Genomic DNA, 23,838 nt, shown 5'->3' with positions numbered 1-23,838 from the left:
CGATTACAGCTCGTTAAGATCATCTTCTTGGAATTTGGGCCATTCGGGATCGTCGCAGTACTGCTCGAATGTTACAAAATGAGTTAATAGAAGCTACTATAGGTTCAAGAATAAGTACTCAAACTATATGAAATCGACTTCACGAACGTGGAATAAATGCAAGAAGGCCAGCTAGACTATCCCTTTTAAGTCCTGCACATCGTAGAGTGAGATGCTTCTTTGCAGAAGAACATTTAAATTCAACCATGGATCGATAGAGTAATGTTATGTTGAGTGACGAGTCCAGATTTCTTTTAAACCGTATGAATAGGTGTGTTATAGCATGGAGACGACCAGGTGAGAGCTTTTTGAATTCCACAGTTCAAGAAAGACAAGCTTTTGGAGGTAGCTCAATTATGGTTTGGGGTAGAAGAACTTTAAATGACAACACTGATTTGGTAGTTGCTCGACAAGGTGCGATGACGGCACAGAGGTACATTACCGAAATTCTTGAGCTACATGTTGTATCATTTGCTGAAAATATGGGTCCAGGATTTCTTTTTCAGCATGATAATGCCATACCGCACACGGCCAAGATAGTGCAGAATTTTCTTATTGTCCATAATATTGAAGCTATGGATTAGCCAGCAAATAGTCCCGATTTAAATCTCATTGAGCGTATTTGGGATACACTTGGACGGCGTTTAGCTCCACCGTCAGCTACTCAGAAATCTTCAACATGTCGAAGATGTTCTTCTGGAAGAATAGGAACAGTTCGATCAACGAATGTCGAGAAACGTCATTGAAAGCATGCCTCGATGATGTGTAGAAGTTCGATGAGTTAGAGGAGCCAGTATACGTTATTAATGCCTTATTTTTTATTTTTCATTTTTGTTCATAAACTTATTAAAATCACAAATTGCATTTATCACATTCATCACTTTCCCATTTTTCCCAGATTTTTTTTTTCAATAAAATAAAAAGCGTAAGTGAGTTATAACGGAAAGCTCTAGATGGAATAATATAAAAAAATTGTAATCGTATTTTTTTTAACTACGACTATTTTTACAAGAGGCTCCTTTTTAGTTGTGATCAGTGTATTCAACTAATAATCAAAATTTACTATTCAACCATTACAAATCTGTTCTTTATTTGCAATCTCTTAGTCACCTCAATGTGTATTATTCTAAAACGTGAGAAAAAATATTTTTCGTCACATTTCACCGGACATGCCATTTTATGCACACATGGCATGCGTTTCATGATCTCTACGTCAGTTAAACGTCACTGATAAAGACGTATAAACGACTACAGAACATCGCAGACTGATCACGTCATAAGCTCACGTTGCATAATATAAATCACGTGGATATGACGTTGTTAAAATTGTACCAGCATAATATTATATCTATTTAACTCAATCATTCATTAACATGAAATTTAATGAACAGTGTGGGAACTTTTGGTATTATACCTATATCGGTGGAACCTTTTGAATGGCAAAATTTACAGTGTAGGTTAAATACAAAAAAATTATTACGACATTTTCTGCTCATTTTTGCTGCCTTCTGTATCAAAATTTTAATGAAAACACTGCAGTATTTGTACGCACTAGAAATGAGATAGGTAATCTGGAGTCCCTCGAGTGTTTTAGCCCTTATTTGCGTACATCTTTGCGGAAGAAGGTTTTAATTAACGTGATTAAGTAACTGCCTTGCCTTCGAGCTCATTCCTACAAATAAATTAACTTTAAAAGTGAATTAATTGCTTTGCGTGTACCCGAAATTTGTCTTGTTGTAGTGTACACTTAAGTTGCGGCAGGCAGTTATATCTGATGTGGATGGAGTGGAAACATTTTATTCTAAGGGTTTCAAGTATCACAATGATTTTTTAGCCCACGTCCGTTTCCACAAGACATAAAAACTTTCATCAGGGAGTTTGTTGATCCAACCAGTCACCAAAGCCTTTCTGAGAGATTCCTGACAAGCTCTATTAATAAAGTTGCAGAAGACAAATACGTGCTTCCATAAATCAGCTGAAGCAAAACAACGATCTCAAAGCACCAATAACGAAAACAACACTTCAGCAAAGTCTTCACGGTTGACTTGAGCGCGTTAACACCTCCAGATCTTCTTCTTTCCTAAATCGCCTTCGTCGGTGTGTTTGTTATAACAGATGTTACGACGATATCGCTAATGTGCTTTGATACATGATAGAGCCGCTTCCAGAGGCGTGACGTGTCTCTATCAGAGCCGACCGCAAAAAATCGACAACAGGGACACATGTCACTCCCAAAATGACGTTTAATTTAGTGTGAGCAGTAGGTAATTAAAAACACTCATTCCTCAACTTTCGGCTTCAGCCAATTATTTTGCGGGCTGGCCTGATGAAGAAAATAAATTGGGTTTTTTCAGGAAACGCTGTAAATATGTAATATAGGAAGTATCCAAGAAGCGATTGCCTGGTAAACAGACTTCCACTATTAGGAAATTTGGCCGATTGTCTTGTATAAGTTCAATGAAATATTAGCGTGCGGTATAATATTTACACGCATGCGTGCAATAAACGAAGTTCCTACGATCGCGCAGTAAAGTGCCTTTATTGAATTGAATTTACCGAAAATAATAAATTTTGTACATATGCGCTCGTATGAAAACTATTGTATCTAACTCGTGTGAAAATGACATCTTGCAGCACTCAATTGCTGAAATTTGTCAATTGCAATAAGAGTGCGGTAAATTAACGCGTGTAAAAACTTTGATACGTGTTAAGTACACCATTTTACCGCACTCGTTAAGAAACGTACAAAAATTTGGTCGCTAACGCATGAAACTTCGATATGCGTGCAGTAAAATGCTACTGTCAACTAAACTGCCCTCAAATTTTCTAAAAAGGAAATTCTCTTTACTAAGTGAAATCATTGCACGTACCACCTCTAGATAATTTTTACATTTATTATGTATTTATAACTTTTCTCGAACAAACCAATTTACTTTCTCTTACAGATCAAGAAAAATTTTCTTTTATTTTAATTTTTTTAACCCTGAAATTATAGTTTTTAACCCAAATACCTGTTTGAACCCTGAATTGAAATCCCAAAAAGGTTTATTTTCTACGCAAAATTTAGAACAGTTTTACTGTTTCAAATTAAAACCCCAGATTTTTTTCCTTTTCCTTAAATTATAGAAATTTTTTATTTTTTGCACCTCAAACTGAAACCACAACAAATTTAGAGCATTTTAGTTCAAAGTTTTGATTTTTTTGTATCTTTAAACACGAAACGAAATCGAGAAATCATTGGACAGGATCGCACTAATGTCAGAATAAAGTAATGAGCACGCAGGTAATCCAAATAAAATGGATAGTAAAATAAAGGTTAATACACACCTGACAATAAAAATATATACAAGTAATTTGAACAAAGGAACAATGCGCTAATTTTGTCCAGTAGTTCATAACTCCTTTATTATTAAAAATATCAAAGTGAACTAAAAAGCAAAATGTTAGGAAAAAATGCTTCTCTAATATGATCTAAAATGCGATATTTTGCAAACTTCAAAATAGGTGATAAAGGGGTTCAAAATGTGGAGAAATAATTGTGTCTTTATTTCACCCGGTGTGCAATGATAATATACTTTTGCAAAAAATGTAAGTACATAATGTAGTTCTTAAAGAATGGGTCTATAATGAAACATAAAAATCACTAAAATTGAAGAATAGATTTAGAAGGTAGTTAAAATCAAAATTGTGGCATATTTTTAGTGGTGTTAGTCACTTTTCAGAATAATCAATCAAAATCGATCACCCTGTAAATTATATTATAGGGAAAATAAATGACGCTGAAAAAAAGTAATTGTATAATCTGCGGAATTCTAAAAGAAGTTAATAAATATAGATTATTGTTTTGTTTAATGAAAGTACCTAGTTGAGAAAACTAATCCGAACTGAGATTCACCATTATGGACAAAACAATTAAAATGTTAATTTAGATTAACAGGGACAAAAAAAATTGAATCATCCACCATTAAATGTAAGAAGATAACAATATTTGGAAAGTGTCTATTATCAAATATAAACTGACTAAATGGTGCAAACGTTTCTTAATTCCAGTTAAATCTGAAGACTTTAGCGATCAATTTAAGTAAGAGAGCTTGGGGAAACTTGATCTGAATTCAGCAAACAGCCAGTCGAAAGTTAGCTACAGAGTGAGGTTAAAGAGCCGAGACAGATAAAGTTAGTAATTATCGTCTTGGCGAACAATGTAACGGGCCATAACTTTGCTTAATTACTGAATATTCGGGACAATAACCGGAGGCTCTCATCTTGGCGTTAACTAACCAAGCTGGGTTTATCCCAATTAACGTCTGCGTTATTGTCGTAAGGAAAGCGACAGAATAAATTTAGTTTGAGGGTAAATTTTCGGGCAATTGCCTTGGTACGTCCCTGGCGATGGTAGGGACGAGTGAAAATAAAGGTTGCCGCCTCCAGAAGATTATAATTAGCAATTTTTTAGAGATCCAGTTTTTCATTTTTCCACGCGCTTCGTTAGATAGCGTAATTAGATATTTTTTTGTTACCTTCAAGGCGAGCGAGGGCGCAATTTTAACAGCGTTTTAATTATCTCCCCATGAGCCTTTATTCGTTGTTCCGGGAAAGGCGCAATGGAGTTGTTAGGAAAAGTTACATCAGCGGGATTTTTATTTAATTTCGATGAGGAATTATCCTATTCCAGCTGTGATTTAAGGGCGGTTATCGCCCATGGCCAGGAATGGCTAATCGAAGTTAAAAAGTGCAATTATGTGATCAATCATCCGAAGACGTCAAAAAACAAGCACCGACAATGCCGCAGAGAATTTATCTTGATTTGGCAAAACCAGGGATGGGGCTTAATTTTAAAATAATTGGGATTGGTACGTGTGTTGTGATGTTTGAATTGCAATGGGGCAAGAGGTTATTGTTTCTGCAAGAATAATTTATATTGTATCATCCATCCATTCCTTCGTCCGAAACGGAATTACTGCAAAAAATGTTGTCAAAAACATTAGTTGGCTAGTCCGGGAAGTTCATACGAGCAAGATTTTCAATCGATTAAATGAGCTCTCAATTTTGGGCATCTCCAGGTTTTACCTAATTTCTAGAACACCCCGAAAAGTGGCTAAAAAGAACGGAGCTTTCGATAGAGAAAATAAGCGCAGAAGAAACATATTGGTGGAAAAATCACTGTCCGATGAGGGCCCTTCGAGGATTCGGCGCAATTCCTTTGAATTTTTAGAATGAATATACATAAATTAATACGTATTCCATGACTTTCCATGCATTTCCTTCGCTTTGTCATCCTTTCTGAATACCCAAAAGAATCATGCGCCTCACCCTTAAATATCCCCTTTTTTTTAAATAATTTAAACGTAAAAATGGAGTCTGGGAAAATCCCCTAAAAGAAAACCCTGCAGTGGTAAAGTGGGAACGAGCAAAAGCAAGAAAAATATATATGTAGCCGTCGGAAGACTGTGGGAATTAAAAATCTGTTGTTTTTCCAAGAGAGACGGAGAATTGGAAGTGCTGCCGCGCGAGGAAAGGATGGAGCACTGCCACTTAAGAATTTAAAATTCTTTTTCGCTAAATCCGGCAAGTATAGCACTTACGGCATCGGACGGGGTAGGATCTATGAAATGGCATTTTAAGTTGGATTTGGTTCAGATTTAAAACCTTGCCAATAATCCCGAGAAGCTAAAGGGGAAGGAATTTAACGGGGTTTTGATCTCCGACTGCGCTCTTATCTTTAATTGCGCAAAGAGAATTTATTACAACTATATATTTATCTTTATATCATTTCATGAATCCACTTGGGCCAAATTTGGAAAATTAGCTGCACATCTCATTGTCGCCGTTCCGCTTCCGGCGCTCCCTAAACTTAGGGCGCAATTACAAACGTAACTTTGTAACCGAAGTGGTAAACTCCACTCCGGTAAACTTCCAACTTCCATATTTATGTCTGGGAGTGCAAGCGTTTTATCCGACAAAAGAGAAGTTGCCAACAAAGGGGATCCTCCGCTTTACTCGGAGCCCTGTTGACAATTATCGTCTTTGCAAACAAATAACGACCCATAACTTCCTGCAATTATTCCATGCAAGAAGAGATTTGAATGGAATTGTTGCTGTAGCAGCAGCAGCAACCAGATATTTCATATCTCCCTTTTTAAATGGGTATGTGTAGCCTAAGAATTATTCACTACTTATGTCGTATTGAGGTTCTTGGTGCGATATTTCAAAGTGAACCGCAATAATAAAATTCAGCTTCCTATATGGCACCTCAAATAAGAAAAAGAGAACATGATCGCCGTCTTCAAAAGGGTTTTTATTCGGGATTTGGCTCCCCATTTTGGACCTCAAATAACTCCTAAATCTCGAAAGAATATGTGCTGTGATATACCAGAAACTGCGACGGTTTTCTTCCACTGAGTTCCACTCAACCCCAATACAAAACCTCAACAGACCCTAAAGAATATAGAGTTCTTAAGAGTAAATAAGATAAAACCACCCAGGAGAGAACCAAATTCAGCAGGATAAAAGTGAATCAAAAGGGTTAAGTTTGAGGTGTTAAAGCAGGGCTTAATCTTAGTTTTGCTAAGTCCAACCCTGGATAGATGCGAACACGGTGAAATTTAAAGGGTATATATTTATATATTTTTATATATTTATTTAATAAATAATATTATTTTAATAATTTTTTCACAAAATTGTGTTTAATTATCTCAAGTGGTTTGGCAATTATTAATAAATTTTAATTTTTTAAATAAAACTTTAACACCCTGTATCTCCGGTGATGTTGAACTTTCGAAAAAGCGTTAAAGAAAAAAATCTTATTTTTTGAAGCGCTATTCACTGGTGATAGGATAACTCCAACTTTGGAATCACCAATATGTTTGATTGATATTGTGACAAAAACGCATTTCTTATGGATATTAAAATTTGCAAAAGTCGTGTTTATAGGCCAAGTTTAAACCATCATTCAACAACTCGTTCCAAAAGATATAGAAGTGAACCAAAATCAATGCAAAAACATGTGTCCTTCTAGGGAGTATTACAGAAGAAGTTTGAAAAAAAAATTCTAGTAAAACCGTTTTTAACCGGATAATTTTTATTATGCAGCTTTTTTACTTTAAATTATTGAGGATATCTAATGATTTTTTTTTTCAAGTTTTAAAGCTTTTAGCGCTTTTAAAATGTTTCCTGTTTCATGTCCAACCCCAATCCACCCAATATTCCGGGAAATGCACACCTCCCAAATATTCGAATTAACCAGCACAATTCCTCCCTAAATCGCTAAAAAGCAAACTTACGTAAAAAATACTCTCAACTCCCTGAAAGCGTTCGATAATAAGCTTTTAAAAAAGTTTCTAAGTTTTTAGAGTTTCCAGCTCTCCCCCGAGATATCCGCAAGCGGCAAACCGGGAACGTTTCCGCCTCTGCTCTCGCCCGATTAGTAAGTTAATTAAGTACTGTAACTTAATTGGAACGCCGATTTATTAATTACCTATTATAATTAGATTCATTGTACTGTTTTAATTCGGATTGAAGTTTGTTCTTGCGGAAAGTTTTCAGATTAAAACAGGGCCGCGAGCGCTCATAATCGCGCAACCTTTGGGATAAATATCTGGAACGGTAATGTTGTGTTGTTTCGGGGTTTTTGACATAATCGACTAAGTTTTCCAGAGGCATTTACAGAATAAAGCAGACGGAATAGTTTAAAAGTTGTAACAGCTTGTTCATTTTCGTGATGACTGCAACCCAGATAACAGTACAATGCTGCTAGGCCACAACAGTTCACGAGTATTATGTTCGAGATTTCAAAAATCCACGTGGTGATTATAATATGAATTGAATTTAAAACGGTTGATGATAAATAAAAACTGGCTGTAATCATGCTAATCAATATGGTTTTTCGAATCGAACTGAGCGACACCTATCGGATGTTATCCTAAGATTTTTGCGTAAATCACAACTTGATCTCCCACAGCATTGACAAGTTTAAATTTGCATTGCTATCGCCCTTATTAGAGACATGGTGGTTCTTCGCGTATTAACTGTTACGTAAAAAATGATTCCTAAATAATGTTTACATTTTAAAAAAGCAAGGGAAAAGGCCAACAGTGCTGACTCAATAATGAGGGGTTAGACAATCGCTGATCGCTTGTAATGACGCAATTCGACGATATGTGAACAGCTGTTAGACAAATGACGGTCGAGGCAACAAGCCACCGAGATTTCGGGTCGGTGTCCCAAGGGATGGACGCGCGTGGCCCCGGGAATGAAATATATCCGCAGCCCGGGACTACTGCAAGATTTATTTTTAATTGAATTGAATAAGTAGTGGGGCCGAGAGTAGGACTCTGCCATTGTTGGAATTAAATGATTTGGTTAATTTAGGGACCGGGGAACAGGTTTTCTTCAGCTGCGGCGCTCTGAAAGCAATATATGAACAACTTTAGTCTCGAATTGGCGACTAGATTTGTTGGGAATTAAAGCCGGAAAAGCCTTCGAATAGTGATCGGTATGACCATTTTTCAGGACGACCATTTAGAGCACGTTTTGTTTCCGGTGACGTAATGGAGCGTTGGATGAGGAGTCGCGGTGGCCAAGGGAGCGGCAAATTGAATCGTTACGCCCGGAGACGGAACGATTTTGCACGACACGCTCCCGAAAGAGCAAGCGAAAATCGCCAGATTTACTGGACCTGTCCCGATCTCTTTTTCCCGATTTGATTTTTAAATTTATAGAACAGTTAAATCATCCAAGTGACCAGCGGAACGCTTCAGATTTACCAGATACGTATCGCTTCAATTAAGAAAATGTTGAGATCTTTTGTACCTCGGGCACTTATTTCAATTGCAGAAAGTCACTTTGAGTGCCACCCATCGGCCAATACAAAAAACGTAGTCGGAAAGTTAGGAGAACGATTCATGGAGGACGCCACCCATACGCGCCCTGTTCAATCACGATGCGATTGAAAATGAATACCAAAGCATGGTGGTATTTAAGAATAAGATTCTAGCGCGCCCAATCTCATGAGTTGGGGTCTTAAAGTCCCTAAGACATCATTAATTTGATATTACTGACAACTCGCAGTATTTGCACAGGTGCCGATTTGTTTTTACTTCGGTTGAAAGAGCAGGTTGAGTTAAAGCTTAGAGATGACGGAGTATTGCTGGAAATATTGACAATAATAAGAACAGTACTAATCTTATGACAATAATGCTCCCTAATTTGATTTATAGGTACAGGATTTTTTAATAAATACCATAACTTTTAAGAAGGGTACTACTAATGATGTTGCCAACCATACTCCCATATCACGTCTCTCGATTTTCTCTAAGATAGACCAGATTATTTCATACTTTGAATCCAACAACTTATTCACATATGCACACTTTGGTTTTCGCAGGAATCATGATGCCATAACAGGAATTTTAGGACATACACATACGGCATTCAGAAATTGCGAATAACAAGTAATTAGCGTTCGCGTATTGGTCTGTGCAATGCTCAATGCTTAAAATGAAAATAAACCGTTTTTCAGGCCTCGTAATTCGTTTTTAGGTAAATACAAAAATAGTTACCTATCTAAACCCCTATACTCAGACCCGGCTCCTTTCATATGGCAGGCAACAGACCAGATCGGCATACCACCGTGGAAGCCTCGCAGCTATTTGGTCATCTGCATATCAACTTGTAGCTACAATGACTGGTAATAACGCTATTGTGTTCAGAGACATGGTTTCATTATAATGCATTATTTCTAAACTAGGCGGAGACTGAGCATAGGATTTTTGCAGTTTGCCATCTGATGCAGGTGAGAGCGAAAGATTCTTGATAGCTTGCTTGGACCTCGGATTTACATGGTATACGCACAGAGTGTCGTAGCATAAGAATCTGTACAGGAATAAGATAAAAAGGTTTGATACAAGGCTTTAGGAACCCGCACCTGTAAAAGAATCCCTCAGGCATGGGAGCATGGAAAAATACATGAGCACCACACTTACAACAACGTGGTACCAATGTACCACCAACTGCGGAGATATGGGGATATCCCTGGGTGTTTTTCCATACATTTCTTACCATACATACTTACATATCCGTTAAACATCTACCATACACTAAATTCGAGGAAAGGATCAGAGCTATTATTTGTAGGAGCTTTATAGAGTATTCAAAAATTTTAAGATTTCCATATTGAACTAACATGTGAGTGTTTATCATTTTATTTTATCGTTATATTTTGACTTTTATAAATGCTGTTGTGTATATTGACACCAACAAACAATTATTATTGTTATTCACTTAGAATAATAATTCATAGGCTTACTCCAATAAGTTGGATTCACCAATTTGAGCAGAACAGTTTTTACTACTTGGGATTTAATGTTATTTTTGATATTAAATAGAGAGTTACGACTGTAAATATAAATAATCTTTGTCAAAGATTTTTCAAACGCAGTAGAAGATTCAATGTACAAACATATTAGACAGAATAATATCAGTTCGAATAATTTCGAGTATCTATCGATTTGCTTCCAAAGACCAAATTAGATCTTTCAAAAACGTTGGCACGATTGAGCGGCAATTTGCCGAATCATTTGCGCCAATAACAATAAAATCCGCTACGGCTCCACATCTATGCATCTCTAATGGCGGCCATATCTCCAGAAATGATGGAGCGCCCTTTTGTCACCGCGGGACCGTATTCATTTTCCGGTCGGATTGCGCGGCCGATAAAAAAACGCGCTCGCTCAGACAGCACGAAAACGGCCGTTTGTTACTTGTTGTGGCTCATTTAGCAGATAAACGGTACCCGAATTGTCCTTCCTTAACGACACCTTACGGTCCTTTAGCGTAAGCGATACTTAAGACGACCCGTTTAGATAGCGCGCGATGGCTGCTTAGTTCGGGAAACTCTTTTTCCTGGAAAGACGGGAAATGGGGCCGCTTTTTATGGCCTCTGGTTTAAGAGCATGGTGTACCTAATATTGATGATTTGCGATGTAGAAAAGGGATGTGGATTTCGGTGCTTAAACTTGACACAAAAGTTCCTTTACGTTTCGAGTTATCTGGAAAAGCAAATGAAGTCCTGTTGTTCTTAATAATCGTAAAAATAACTATTTGCTAAGATAATTAATTATGCTCTCTTAAGTCTGATTTTAATATAACAAAAAGTTAATTATTTGCAACATCTGCAACGCTTACTTATTAATAAATATTCCATTTTTAAGAACGTTCATTCTTACTTAAGGAGTAACAGATACAGATAACAGGTGGTAAATTTTGCGGACTGTCGGGGTTAGTATTGAAAAATATTTTTTAATAAAAAAAGATTTATTTATCAGTATCACAGACCCGTATTTCTCATAAAACTAATCAAACAGCGGCAAAATATTCCATGTAAAATGTACAAATTTACATTACGCATCTACTAAAACATTTATAACTTAAAAGTCATTTCTGGGATTTCTTATTGCAGAACAAGAACATTTAAGTTTATAAAACTTATAACTCGTACAATATGCACTTTCTATAAATAAAAAATCTCTGTATTGTAATTTGCCAATAACATAATCGAATACGAAATTAAAATACATTCAAAAAATATCTCCTACCTATTTAGGAAATCTGAAATACATGATTCAATTAACGAGATTCTCACGAATTAGTTGACATTTCATTAACTTGAATTCTGTTTTATGGAAGAATCATAAGTCCGGTATTTGTTAACTTTATTGTAAAAAATTTTAACGCTTTCGGAGTTATCAACTGCCTCCTTGAGGCAATATAGTCGCAGTCTAAACTCTTGCCGACATTCCAAGACTTCCCATTTCTGGTACAATTTCAAGGCATTTTTAATTGAATCTACTGATACTGCTTCATCTGAAATCGAATTTTTAGAAGACAAATAAATCTATACAACAAAAAAGACTACCTACCGTATTTAATATTCCCTTCTCCCAGTTCAAATTTCATATCCTCCATTACCTCCTCAACCAGCTCATTCTCCAGCAATTCCTTCTGCACTAGCTTATCCAAAGTTTTACCGGTAATAGAATAAGCCTCCAAAAGAGGCATTAAAACGTTCGCCAGATGCTTGATAGTGTCTAATTTTTCCGTATCAACCTGATACTGTTTCTGAAACACTTCATATTCTTCGTCATCAAACTGAGCGGCGATTTTTCTACTTCGCGCTGTAAATTCATTGTTTTTTTGCTCCTAAAAGATCGGCAACTATATCGACTTTGTTAACCTCGAGAGATTACAATACATACGGTTACAAATATTCCTTTATTCACAGAGAGGTCATCTACACAGGCCATAATGGTCTGTTCTAGGCTCTGACATGGTTTGCAAAATAGAAACTCGTACTGGAAAATTGAGCACAGCTCTAAAGCGTTTTCCATTAAATCGTTTTGATTAATGAAGGACCCATTTTTTGTAGAAATACAATGAGTAACTGCTAGGGCAAGTACAGATTCCAATGCGTAATAAGGCACAACACTGTTGCTATAATACGAAAGTTCAATGACGTTGGGCAGGATCGCTATGGGTTTGATTATATCCTCATTATTCTGTTTCTCTTTTTTCACTAGGGCTGGCCCTAATAAATGAACCTGTAAAATACTCAGATAGTATTGTACTATAGGTAAATCTAAAACAATTTACAGCGTAATTGATGATATCAACAGAATCCCCAGAAAATCCTACATCTCTATTTGAAGATTTCAAGTCTTTTTTAAGCTCCTCCAAAGCGGCAACCAAAGTCTCCAAAGAGGCCCCATTACGAAACTTTGACAGCAAAATGAAAGCCAAGGCATTTGTGGACATTATCGAAGTAGATTGAGTGCAATCTACAATAGTCCTTCGTAAACACATTATTCAATTTCAGTTAATTGTAAAGTACCGTAAATGACATGTTTGGAAATGTTTTCAACCAAGCTTTTGTGCTCCTCTGAAACCACGTCGGTACCATATAAACTGTTAGTGGAAGGGTTTGACCTCAAGACGCGGTTGTTATTAGGTTTGGAGGTTTTCGTATTTAAATTGAAGGTATCGATCAGTTCCTGAATAAATAAAATGCAATATTAATTATTAAATTTTAAAATAATTGCAAAATTTTACGAAATACAGCGCAAATACGGTATAAACGTCTTAAATCAGTAGGGTTCAGTTTTATGAAAACATTTGTATACGTTTACGTGATTTTTTAATACATTTTAATTGAAAGTATGCAGTATGACCAACCAAAAATGAGATACATTTTATACAACATATCCAACATTTCAGATTACTCAGAGGGTTATAATAAGTTTACCTATTATATGAAATGTGCCAAAATAGTTATTTAAATTACAAGATGATTTATTGCAATACAAGTTTTTTACAGAGAAGACGCCATCAAGAGCCAAGTCTAAAAATGTCAACGAGTACTGTAATAGCACCTAGTGGACGTATATAGTATTTTATTTTATGCCATCCACTAATTTATAAAAGAATTGTGCTTCAGGTCAAAACAATACTTCTTGAAAATATGACGAACGCAACGAGTCTCTCTCACATCCAAATTAGTATGACTAAGTACCCTTTTCCGCACGCGAGTGGGAAAAAACAGACATGCATGGATCCAAGAATCAGTAAAACATTTTTACCCTACAATTTTATGGAATTATCTTTTTATGCGCACAACGTATAAAATCAACCATTCGACAAAAAGTTCATCATTCTATTTCAACTTACTCTTAACGAAAAAGGCTGATTAAAATCAACCCTCATCATTCCATAGTTGCTGTTCAATACGTGCCAAATTCCCTTCAAGGCATCCCCAAAAGTCTCCAATTTCTTTGGTTGCCCCAGCTGCTCCTTAATAAAATTCCCATCGATCAACCTCTCATAGTTGATGCTCACCGGCACTAACAAAGCATCCTCTATTGTTCCATCCATAAAAGTTTCCACAATCACGCTTAGAACTCCATATTTTGGCATACACGGTTTTCCTAACAGAGACATTTTAAACTACCTCAAAATTTAATTGAAGGTGTTGGTACCTGTCCTCGTGCGTCCTCCTTCTAAGAAAAACTCGATGTTATGTCCGGCCCTAAGGCACAAGTTCATGTAAGTATGTAAAACAGCTTTGTACACATAGTCCTTGCGGCCCATTACTGGATCTATACGACGTTTAATGAAAAAAGCTCCTAAACCTCTTAAGAGAGACCTAAATACAATTTTGAGCATAAAATCCAGTTGAGAATGCTGAATACAAACTCACCCAAAGAAAGGAATCCTCAGATTGTCGCCGGCGGCCACTAAAGGAGAGCGGATGTTGTTGTTTAACAAAATAAAGGAGAGGAGGATGTAGTCTAAATGGGAACGATGCAAGGGCAGAAATATAAGAGGAAGGTTGGTTTTTGAGGCTTCATTTAGCATCTTCACTTGGCCAGGATGAACTACAACTGAAGTGAGGAAGCATGGTAGGAGCTTGTATAAAATCCATGAGGTGAACCTGCACAGGGAACGACGATTTATAATTGATACTCCCTCAATAAAGTTAGACTAATTTTTTGACTTTATTAATGATGCTTGATTAAAACGTGCAAGAACACGTTAGAATTTTACATGCAGATGTAAAGTACTTTATAGCCAGGTAGGAAACAGAAAGAGCGCTTTAAAATTGCATTTGGGTCAGAAAAATTTAAAGTGTTTTACCTTCAATAATTGGAATGTTATCCAAAATAAGTATAAGAATCGATGGATGAAAATGTTCCTTATTATTTTTCGATTCTTACAGGTAATTTTCTCTAATTTCATTGGAAATTTTCTAAAGAACTTTTTTGGCTTATTTACATTCCTGCTCGAAAATCGATTTCCGATCATTCTTAATCGAAACAATCTAATCTACGTCATCTTCGCGTACGTGTAATAAGAAACCACGTCCAAAATAAATGTTTTAAATTTGTAATTTCTCTATTTTCTTCAGTTGAGTATGAACATCCCAAAAAGGAGCAGCTCATATGGAATCAACACATGCAGTCTTTAATATTAGGTGAGAAATTTGTTAAGAGAAATTATATTCGTTAAATTGTCAAGAAGTGATTGGAAGTTTACGCAATTAATCAGAGATGACACCAGAGCCGATAGCTTTTTATCATTCCCAGAGGAAATGTGGCATTCGCCAATTTGTCCATAAATTAATCAACATTTTCATACTATTAGTAAAAAATACTTCACTATTTCATTCCTAAACCCAGATAGATAACACAAAAATAAACTTTAAACATGCATTTCTGTTTTGAAAATACTTTCTACAAATTAAAAAATATCAACTTAAGGAAAAAAATTAGTTGTTAATTTTTGGACAAAAAACTAAAAAATGATATAGAACATTTTCAATTTTAAGGCCTAAAATAGCTGAGAAACTATCGAACTTAAGTTTCTAGGAACATGAGATAGTGATAACCGACACAAGATAGCAGGCAATTAGCAAAAAAACTGAAAAAATAATGCTTAAATGTAACCTAATTTTAGGAATAGAACATAAATAGATTTGGCTAATTTTGACCTCTGTCTATTTGCCTTGCTAAAAATAAAACAAAGGGTAAGCCTGATCATAAATCACAATCCATAACAACCAATCTCAAACTTTTCCAACCCTGATTACAATTCTTACCGTAATAAAAAATCGGACAAAGTAGACCGCATATCGAATGTAAGTTTCTTCGCCCTGGCAAAGTTCTTCTGCACCAATTCCTGATAATCCTCATCCTCGTTACTATCCGAATCTTTAAATTGTTGCACAGCAGATTTTTCGACTGCAGTTTTCACCCTGTCGTTTTTAAGCACTAAAGGGGCCACTTGAGGATAAAGGTATCTTTTGAGTACCGACACTTGATGGAGGTGCGAAAATATCTTAGGCAAAAGTCCATGTTGTGGCGTTGAAGTCTGATAGTCCAATATATTAATAAGGGCAACGTTTTGAGTGGTTTTCTTTACCAACGATTCCTGTAGACCATAGAAGAAATGCATCGGTTTTGAATAATGTTTGTGGTTAAGTAATTGTTGAATCAACTTAAAAACTGCGTAGGGAACATTTCCAGTTAGTAAAAATAGATTTTGGTTTATTTTTAGTTTGAACTATTGTGTACAGAATTAAAATCCGTTGTTAATAGAAATATTCAATTCAACAAGTCTTTTGTTTGAACATGTATTAATTAGGATAAATTATGGATCACGCAAAACAAAAACAAGATGATTAACGCAGTACTCACCCTACTGACCAAAGTACAATTTTGGCAACATAAGCCCATAAACGGTCTTCTTTCCGTCACATGTACTTCAGGCACGCTTTCTTTTATATGCAGGAGCTGTCTGTCTCTAATCTACGAATATCAATAATAATTACCACATTTAGTTAATAAACAGTCTTCGCCAAAAACTAGTTAATGTACTTACACCTGCGTCGGCTTCTCTGGACAATATCCTTCGGTATTTACATTCTTGGGAATATTTCTTTAATGCTGTCAACGAAGACAACGTTTGGTCCTGTCCATTTAAAGGAGAGGAGTAGTTGTAAGTTTGAAATGACCGATTTGTTAGGAAGTCGACCATCTTCTTGAAACTGGAAAGCAAATTAAGAAAAATTTAATGTGTGTGCGTGGTGACAACGCGGAACAAGTTACTACAAAGTTTTAAGACGCATTGCAAACTTAGGAATTTTGGCAACCAGAACGTTAGGAGGTGTGTCTCTTTGATTCTTCTATTTTTATTACAACATTAAGGCGTAATTAAACCATTTAACGTCTATTTTTTCCCTCCAAAATAGTGTCTTACACTTTAATCTCATTTTAAATGCCTAAAACACTTTAAAATCAGGCCAGTTTCTTTAAGCGAATATGATAACAAATAGGTATTGTGACCTTAAGTATGTTTCAGAGCAGTTGACGCAAGAACCCCTATAAATAATCTTTAGGCATTCAATAGTTACAAATACTTGAACCGATTAAGCGATTTTCTTAAGGAAATACACTCACAAGGCCCTCTTCATATTTCTTTATTTGAGAGCTACATATGGCTTGGCCCAATGGAGTATAAGTGAAGCATTCCTGTACCTGATGCCATTGAATTTAAAAATATAAGTAAGATATACCTACATTCTATGCACAGAATCATATAATGTAAAACATTGCACAAATATTATGAACCAGCACATAAACATAATTAACTGAAACATCAACATACTGCATGGGAAACCGCGAAAAGTATTCTAACGATAGTTATGTATTACCATTAGCGCTGAGGTTCGAACTATGAAATAATGCATGTACAACTATGAAATAGTTATACATTGCATATTGTGATAAGCTTCGAATTACCCACATGAAAACTAATTTGTTACTTAAATACAATAGTTTGAAAAAGAGTAATTGTTTTAGCGCTACTTTAACTTGCGTAAATCGCTTTCATGCGTTTAACATGAAGAAGGAAAACTCACCAGTTTTTTACAGCTGAAATGTAACGATAACCAGAAACGTTCAACAAAATGCTACCAAAATATGTGCGAGAATATAAGCTAAGTAATTGGAAAATAAAATAAAGCTTCATTTTTTAACCAAATAGCTCTATCAGGTAAATAAGGTTTTACACAAGTCACAGCTCAAACAACACTGATAAACGGATACAATAAATTGTTCGTATTGAATACAATATTTGAATACAAAAAAAAAGGAAAACATTCAAATTTATAATATTTTCACTCTCCCACTTGAACTTTTACCTTATGATCTATGAACTGATCCAAGCACGACAATTAAGCATTAACTGATAATAAATTTGAGAAACGAAAATTATGGAGAAAATACAGAATTTTGCGATTGGGACCTAAAAATACTTCAATGTACATCTTACCGTTAAAAATTGTGCCATGGTACTCCACATAAAGCATTGATCATGATGTCATTGAAGAAAACTATTAGGTAAGTGAACGTTAAACACTGTTACATGGAGTAAAGGCAAAAAACAAATTCAGCCTTTGCAGATAGATCAAGCGCACCCCTAATCGTCTACTCACCCTCTAACCAACAACAAAAAATAAGTGAACTGAAGGACCAAACAAAGCTGGATGCTCCCATAAACCGTGTTAAGACATCCTGTCCGAACTAAAATAAGTATGCTGCATAACAGTCCACCAAGGGTGAAATACATTTTAAGTTTGAGTTAGATCAGCTTTAACACCACCAAGATACTGATTCACCATGTGCACTTCTGATGAAAGAAGGCTGATGTTTGATAATATAGGGAAAGAGATAACTTACGCAAGGGTCACGACCTGGATAAATCTAAGGAGGCATGATAGTTAACATTGGTAACACAAAGAAGAAATTTGAGTTTAGAAAATATTACGTTTAATATAAGATAATATAATGATCTCTGATTTTGTAATTAATTTGCGGGGCTTATCGAAATTTGGCCTCTAAACGACTTTAGACACTCCAAAGCAAATCTTAGGGAGCCTGGTTTACTCTCGATAACTTTTACTCTTCAACTGCCTATCTGCACCTATTCTAAGATATACAGGGTGGTCCACTTGCTATGGGTCACTATTGTTATCTTGTAAACTGTAAATGTCACAAGTTCGGTTAAATTAGACAAAAGTTGTCAAATTTGATGACAAGTTAAGATCTTGAGGCACTGTTGCCAAAATTTGTTTGGTTTCGGAAGAATTGGGAAAAACGACATTTTGCCGAAAACGTTTTTTGTAAATAAACCGAAAAGTAAGGGTTTTCGAAAAAAGTTGTTCTTACAACATTTTATTGATTTTTAAAGCCTTACAAACGAATGTTAAGCTTTAAAAAATAACACTTTTAGTTTATGAGATATCAAAACTAACTTTAATTTTTTAAATACGGACCTGGATTCAATTCAACAATGATCTGGATCATTAATTTAATTTATTATTTCAACAGAGGTACCTAATTTATTTTGTTCTACGTTAGAGTTTTAGGATTAGAGTAAAATAAAATGTATAGTTTCCAAAAGGCAAACCTAAAAGTATAAGAAAATGAAACACGTTTTTGGCAAAATTTCGGTTTTTTCCAATATTTCCGAAACCAATCAAAAATTTTGGCAACACTACCTCGAGATCTTAACTTGTCATCAAATTTGACAGCTTTTGTCTAATTTAGCCGAAGTTGCAACGTTTACGGTTTAGAAAAAAGCAATGGTGGCCCACAGCAATTGGACCACCCTGTATACGTCAGAAAACTCAAATATTTCATTGTCACTAAATGAAAGACAGACAAAATCACTGTAAATGTTTTATAATGTATCAACATGACGTGTAATTTGAAATTCTTGAATCTAAAGAGGCAAAGGTGTTTAGAATGTTCTGTTTGACACGGCTATAAATACGTTGCTTCATTCGTGTAATATTTTAATACACACTTACTATAATATTGCTGAACAATTAAATATCCATACACATTTCATAAGGTGATAGTTCAGTTGATTTTGTAGTGTGTGTGTAAATTGTATACCAATTTAGCTAAAATTAATGTTTCCATGTAATGGGTGGTCGTTAAAAAACCTCAAATAGGAGTTGAAATACCTGAGGAATTTCTTAGATAAATTTATCAGCTGTTATCTATTTGCCAAATGCTTGATGGTGAGTAGCCAGACTTAATCAATGTCCTAGGGTTATGGTTCACTGAATACAACAAATTTTTTTACCGATCACCTCTTATTTTCTGTAATTTCTAATGATACTTTTTGTATCGTTGAGTTAAAATTGAAGTCTTAGGAGTCGTGTCACGAAATCAATAATAATTATCGAAATCGTCGTGAAATTTGGAAAATCCAAGCGGATTCTGTGAAATTCGTTATAAATGAATGTCACGAAATCCTACGCTATCGGTTACAAACTTTGCAAAATCTACAAAATAAGCAATCTTTACCGCAAACATGTGAGAGATAGAAATTGAAATAACATCAATTTGTATGTAAACGTAAGTCTGGGAGGAATTGACTAACATGAAAATAAGCAAAAAATTCCTATCAAGCTGCAACAATACAGGGTGTTAAAGATTGAAAATAGTATTCGACCTTTTGTAGTTTCTAGAGAATGTGATATACATACTTTACTCAGATTGGAGGTGAGTGCTACTGTTAAGGATAAACATGATCAATATCAAATCAATAATATAAATTGAAGTAGACAATATACAGGATAGTTTTTGGGTCAGGCTCTCGTTTACTTTCAAAGCAACTACTAAACAATCGACTTTCGGCTCCACTCTAATCTATCAGATCACAGGCCAAGGATGTTTCTCGATTTGGACACATCCAAGGCAACATGACTAAGTTTTTAAAAAATGATGTGAAAAGAATAAAAAAATCATGGAATTCCGAAATTCCGGGAAAACACGAAAACTCTGTGATAACAAATTAATTAATTTATGAGGAAAGTGGACAGAATTTCGTCAAAAATCTCATTAAATAAAATTTAGATAATAGATTACAGAACTTGAGAAAAATATTTAAATTCACTAGTGACGTACAAGCAAATTTTTCTAAAGAATTTTATGAACCAACACCTCAAAAAATACCATACCCTGTATGGTAGTTGGGAGCAATCTACTCTGGTTTTAAACAGCACTTTTGACCTAATACGCAAATAAAATTTAAGATCTCTATCTGAAGTAAATCAACCATAATAAAATAAAAACTTAATTTTTTTGTAACTTTTAACACCCTGTAACTCCGCTACCGATCGAGATCGAGCCCATGCTTATATGAACTTTTTTCTTTGTTTTATACTAGAAAGTACATACGTCAAATAATGCTGTGCAATTCTGAAATACCCTGTATAATAAACTATAGAACTTAAAGCGCAATGTTATCGTGTGTGTATATATATTTTGGGCTCTCTTTCTTTAAAAAAAGGAAAAGTTCATATTAAGCATTCTGGCGCATCCACCAATTCAATGCTAATCCAATAAGTCTATTGATGACTCCAAGTATAATGACTCATTTTTTCAAGCGCAGACTGTGTTTGACACCATTTAGGTATAAGTACTTATTTATTTATAAAGGTTAATTAGATAGATTACCCAGATTGCAGCTAAGTACCTACTGCAATCCTGAATGAGCAGATACGGGATCACATAAATTTAAACAACAAATACATAGACACACTACACTAAAGTTTCTTCCTTAATCTTAATTTTTAAATGAATTAAATCAACATTATTTTGCTAATAAATAATAATGTACTTACAATATAAGTAAATTTAATTAAATAATGTACAAGTAAAGGTCATTAGTATTAAAAGAATGAAAAGCATATTTAATATAATATCTAATACTAATTAAATTAATAATTTATAGAATAAAATTTATTTATACTTTATTAGTTATAAAACCCAAGAGCCAAAAATATATTTACTATTAGGTTATCCAAACTATAAGCACGAAAGATATTTTTTAATAGTATTTTGTTTAGGTTGTATTGCCTTTTGTGTTTAATAAAAAACTGCCGTCTCATTTATGGTAGGCGCCTACTATAAGTATTTTTTAGATATCACTCATTAGATATAACACCCTTGCCTAATATTGCTTTGGTTGTTATACTTGCAGAACTGATCAAGTAGAGCTTGATCAGTCCCAATCTCTTTGGCTAAATTTAAATATGCAACAATACACACTGAATCTGCATTGAATTGCACAAATATCTCTCTAAGCATGTAAGTAAGGACTAACCAACATTTCCTAATATGTCATAAAGTTGAGGAAAAAATCTTGTCTTTGAAAGCTGTAACAAGAAAGATACTATATATACATATACAGGGTGACTCAACTTTAAACGGCATAATTGAAAATTTAGATTTTTCTGATAAAATTAAGCATATTTTGTTCTATAAACTTTTTTTAAATTCTTCTTCCTTTTCAAGATATTGACAATCAAAGATTTTTAACTCTTTACATGTTTTCAAACCATTATACTAAAATTTCTCAAGAACTAAACCTAGTAGGGAAGTCCTGATTGCACGTTCTGAAAGACGCTTAAATTCCTTCTTTCATCATGTTAAACACAACACTTAGCATTACTGCTATCCATTTTTAGACACATTTAAACAAGGACATAATAATTTTTTCAATTATTCACTTTTATTTCAAAACGCTGTAGATAAGCGTCAGAAAAATTTTAGAGTTTGTCTTTTTCTGGAAAACTAGTTTATCATGAGTATCTTCAATTGATTGCCAGAAAATCATTTGAAACAATTTGTTATTAAATTAATCCCAAGGAAACGCTCATTGGATGGGGTCCTGTTCATTACAGCCGACTTGTCTAAAACTGGTTGAATATCAACTATCCTCCACACTGGATTAGAAGAAATGGACCACTTGACTTTTTTTTCTGGGGAACTTTAAAGGAGATGGTTTACAGAGATCCTCCTGAATCAAGAGAAGAACTAATTGCATCAATCCAGGCTTCTTCTCAACTGATAAGACAAGGTGCAATAGCAAATGCAACGCATTCTGTGCTTCGAAGTTGTTGAAGTAGCCTAGCACAAAATGGAGGCCATTTTAAAGTGTTTCCTCAGGATTAATTTAATAATTTAATTTAATAAAGAATTTAATAACAAACTGTTTCAAATGATTTTCTGGCAACTAATCAAAGATACTCATGATAAATAGGATTTCCAGAAAAGGACAAACTCTAAAGTTTTTCTGACGCTTATCTACAGCGTTTTGAAATAAAAGTGAATAATTGAAAAAATTATTATGTCCTTGTTTAAATGTGTCTAAAAATGGATAGCAGTAATGTTAAGTGCCATGTTTAACATGATGAAAGAAGGAATTTAAGCGTCTTTCAGAACGTGCAATCAGGACTTCCCTACTAGGTTTAGTTCTTGAGAAATTTTAGTATAATGGTTTGAAAACATGTAAAGAGTTAAAAATCTTTGATTGTCAATATCTTGAAAAGGAAGAAGAACTGAAAAAAGTTTATAGAACAAAATATGCTTAATTTTATCAGAAAAATCTAAATTTTCAATTATGCCATTTAAAGTTGGGTCACCTTATATATAGTGAACCACTATATATAGTGAAATATTTTAGTATTATGACTGCACAAGTGTATAAAATTATGAGTGATATCCAGGAAAACCAACAATGAACATAAAACAAAAAATTTCCTTTAAAAGTTTGTTAGTAATCTTATTACAAATTTTAGTCCTTGGAGGTTGTTTTTCTGGTCCTAGAGTTTTCAACTGGATGAATTAATTTATTAGTTATTTATTGAGGGAACTGTAATATTGTTATACTTTAGATTGCTCATAGCAACAAAACATATTGCTAAATTGTATTTTCGTTCAAATTTTAACTTATAGAATTCTTGAATTAGGTAGGGATTGCCATTTTATTACACAAGCCAAAGCCAAAAAATAAATAGAACCAATTGTATATTGATCTGAAACTTATTTAGCTGCAGAATGCTACAAACCCAACTACTTACATCTTACGTATAACTTAATATGCCACGAAATAGTAAAATATGAACAAAATTAACAATAATCTAGATTCTTGACGAGAAATTGGTGAAAGTAGTGCGATCACAACCTCACAATTTTAAGTTTCATTAATTGAATTGCGGACGGCGGTAGAGGAGATAAATAAAGCCGGGACATACTCTCTATTACTCCAGAATATGTGCATCTCGCTTTAGTAGTAACAATTAAAAGGAAACAAAACTCATCTCAGTCAATCCATAATCATATTGATGATGCGATGATGTAAGTCAGGTGACACCATGAGCCCCCCCCCCGTTTT

The 23,838-nt window shown here is 34.6% G+C and overlaps 1 protein-coding gene and 1 long non-coding RNA gene across 4 annotated transcripts; one reads left to right on the top strand and one right to left on the bottom strand.

Annotated features, from left to right (window-relative positions):
• Positions 1-11,332: 11,332 nt before the first annotated feature.
• Positions 11,333-23,608, bottom strand: mino (glycerol-3-phosphate acyltransferase mino). Of its 3 annotated transcripts, none has more exons than XM_066396989.1 (12): positions 18,080-18,323; positions 16,465-16,630; positions 16,281-16,391; positions 15,683-16,014; positions 14,285-14,518; positions 14,064-14,230; positions 13,756-14,012; positions 12,923-13,082; positions 12,685-12,869; positions 12,291-12,632; positions 11,955-12,234; positions 11,333-11,898 (listed from the first exon to the last, which is right to left on the bottom strand). In XM_066396989.1, the coding sequence occupies exons 1-12, from the start codon at positions 18,211-18,213 to the stop codon at positions 11,696-11,698; spliced, it is 2,571 nt and encodes an 856-aa protein (XP_066253086.1). In that variant the 5' UTR covers positions 18,214-18,323; the 3' UTR covers positions 11,333-11,695. The 3 variants fall into 3 exon arrangements, with proteins under 3 accessions (XP_066253086.1, XP_066253087.1, XP_066253088.1); XM_066396990.1 differs by lacking the exon at positions 18,080-18,323 and adding an exon at positions 17,504-17,660; XM_066396991.1 differs by lacking the exon at positions 18,080-18,323 and adding an exon at positions 23,525-23,608 and having other exon boundaries at positions 11,334-11,898.
• LOC136413435 (uncharacterized) lies at positions 17,850-18,353 on the top strand. Its single transcript, XR_010752471.1, has 3 exons — positions 17,850-17,984; positions 18,038-18,176; positions 18,226-18,353. It is a non-coding gene; the product is annotated as an uncharacterized lncRNA (long non-coding RNA).
• Positions 23,609-23,838: the final 230 nt, after the last annotated feature.

This window comes from Euwallacea similis, chromosome 14 (assembly GCF_039881205.1).
Source record: "Euwallacea similis isolate ESF13 chromosome 14, ESF131.1, whole genome shotgun sequence".
Taxonomy (NCBI): Eukaryota; Metazoa; Arthropoda; class Insecta; order Coleoptera; family Curculionidae; genus Euwallacea; species Euwallacea similis.
Note: the sequence above shows the minus strand (reverse complement) of the source record. Positions and strands in the feature narration are given on the sequence as shown.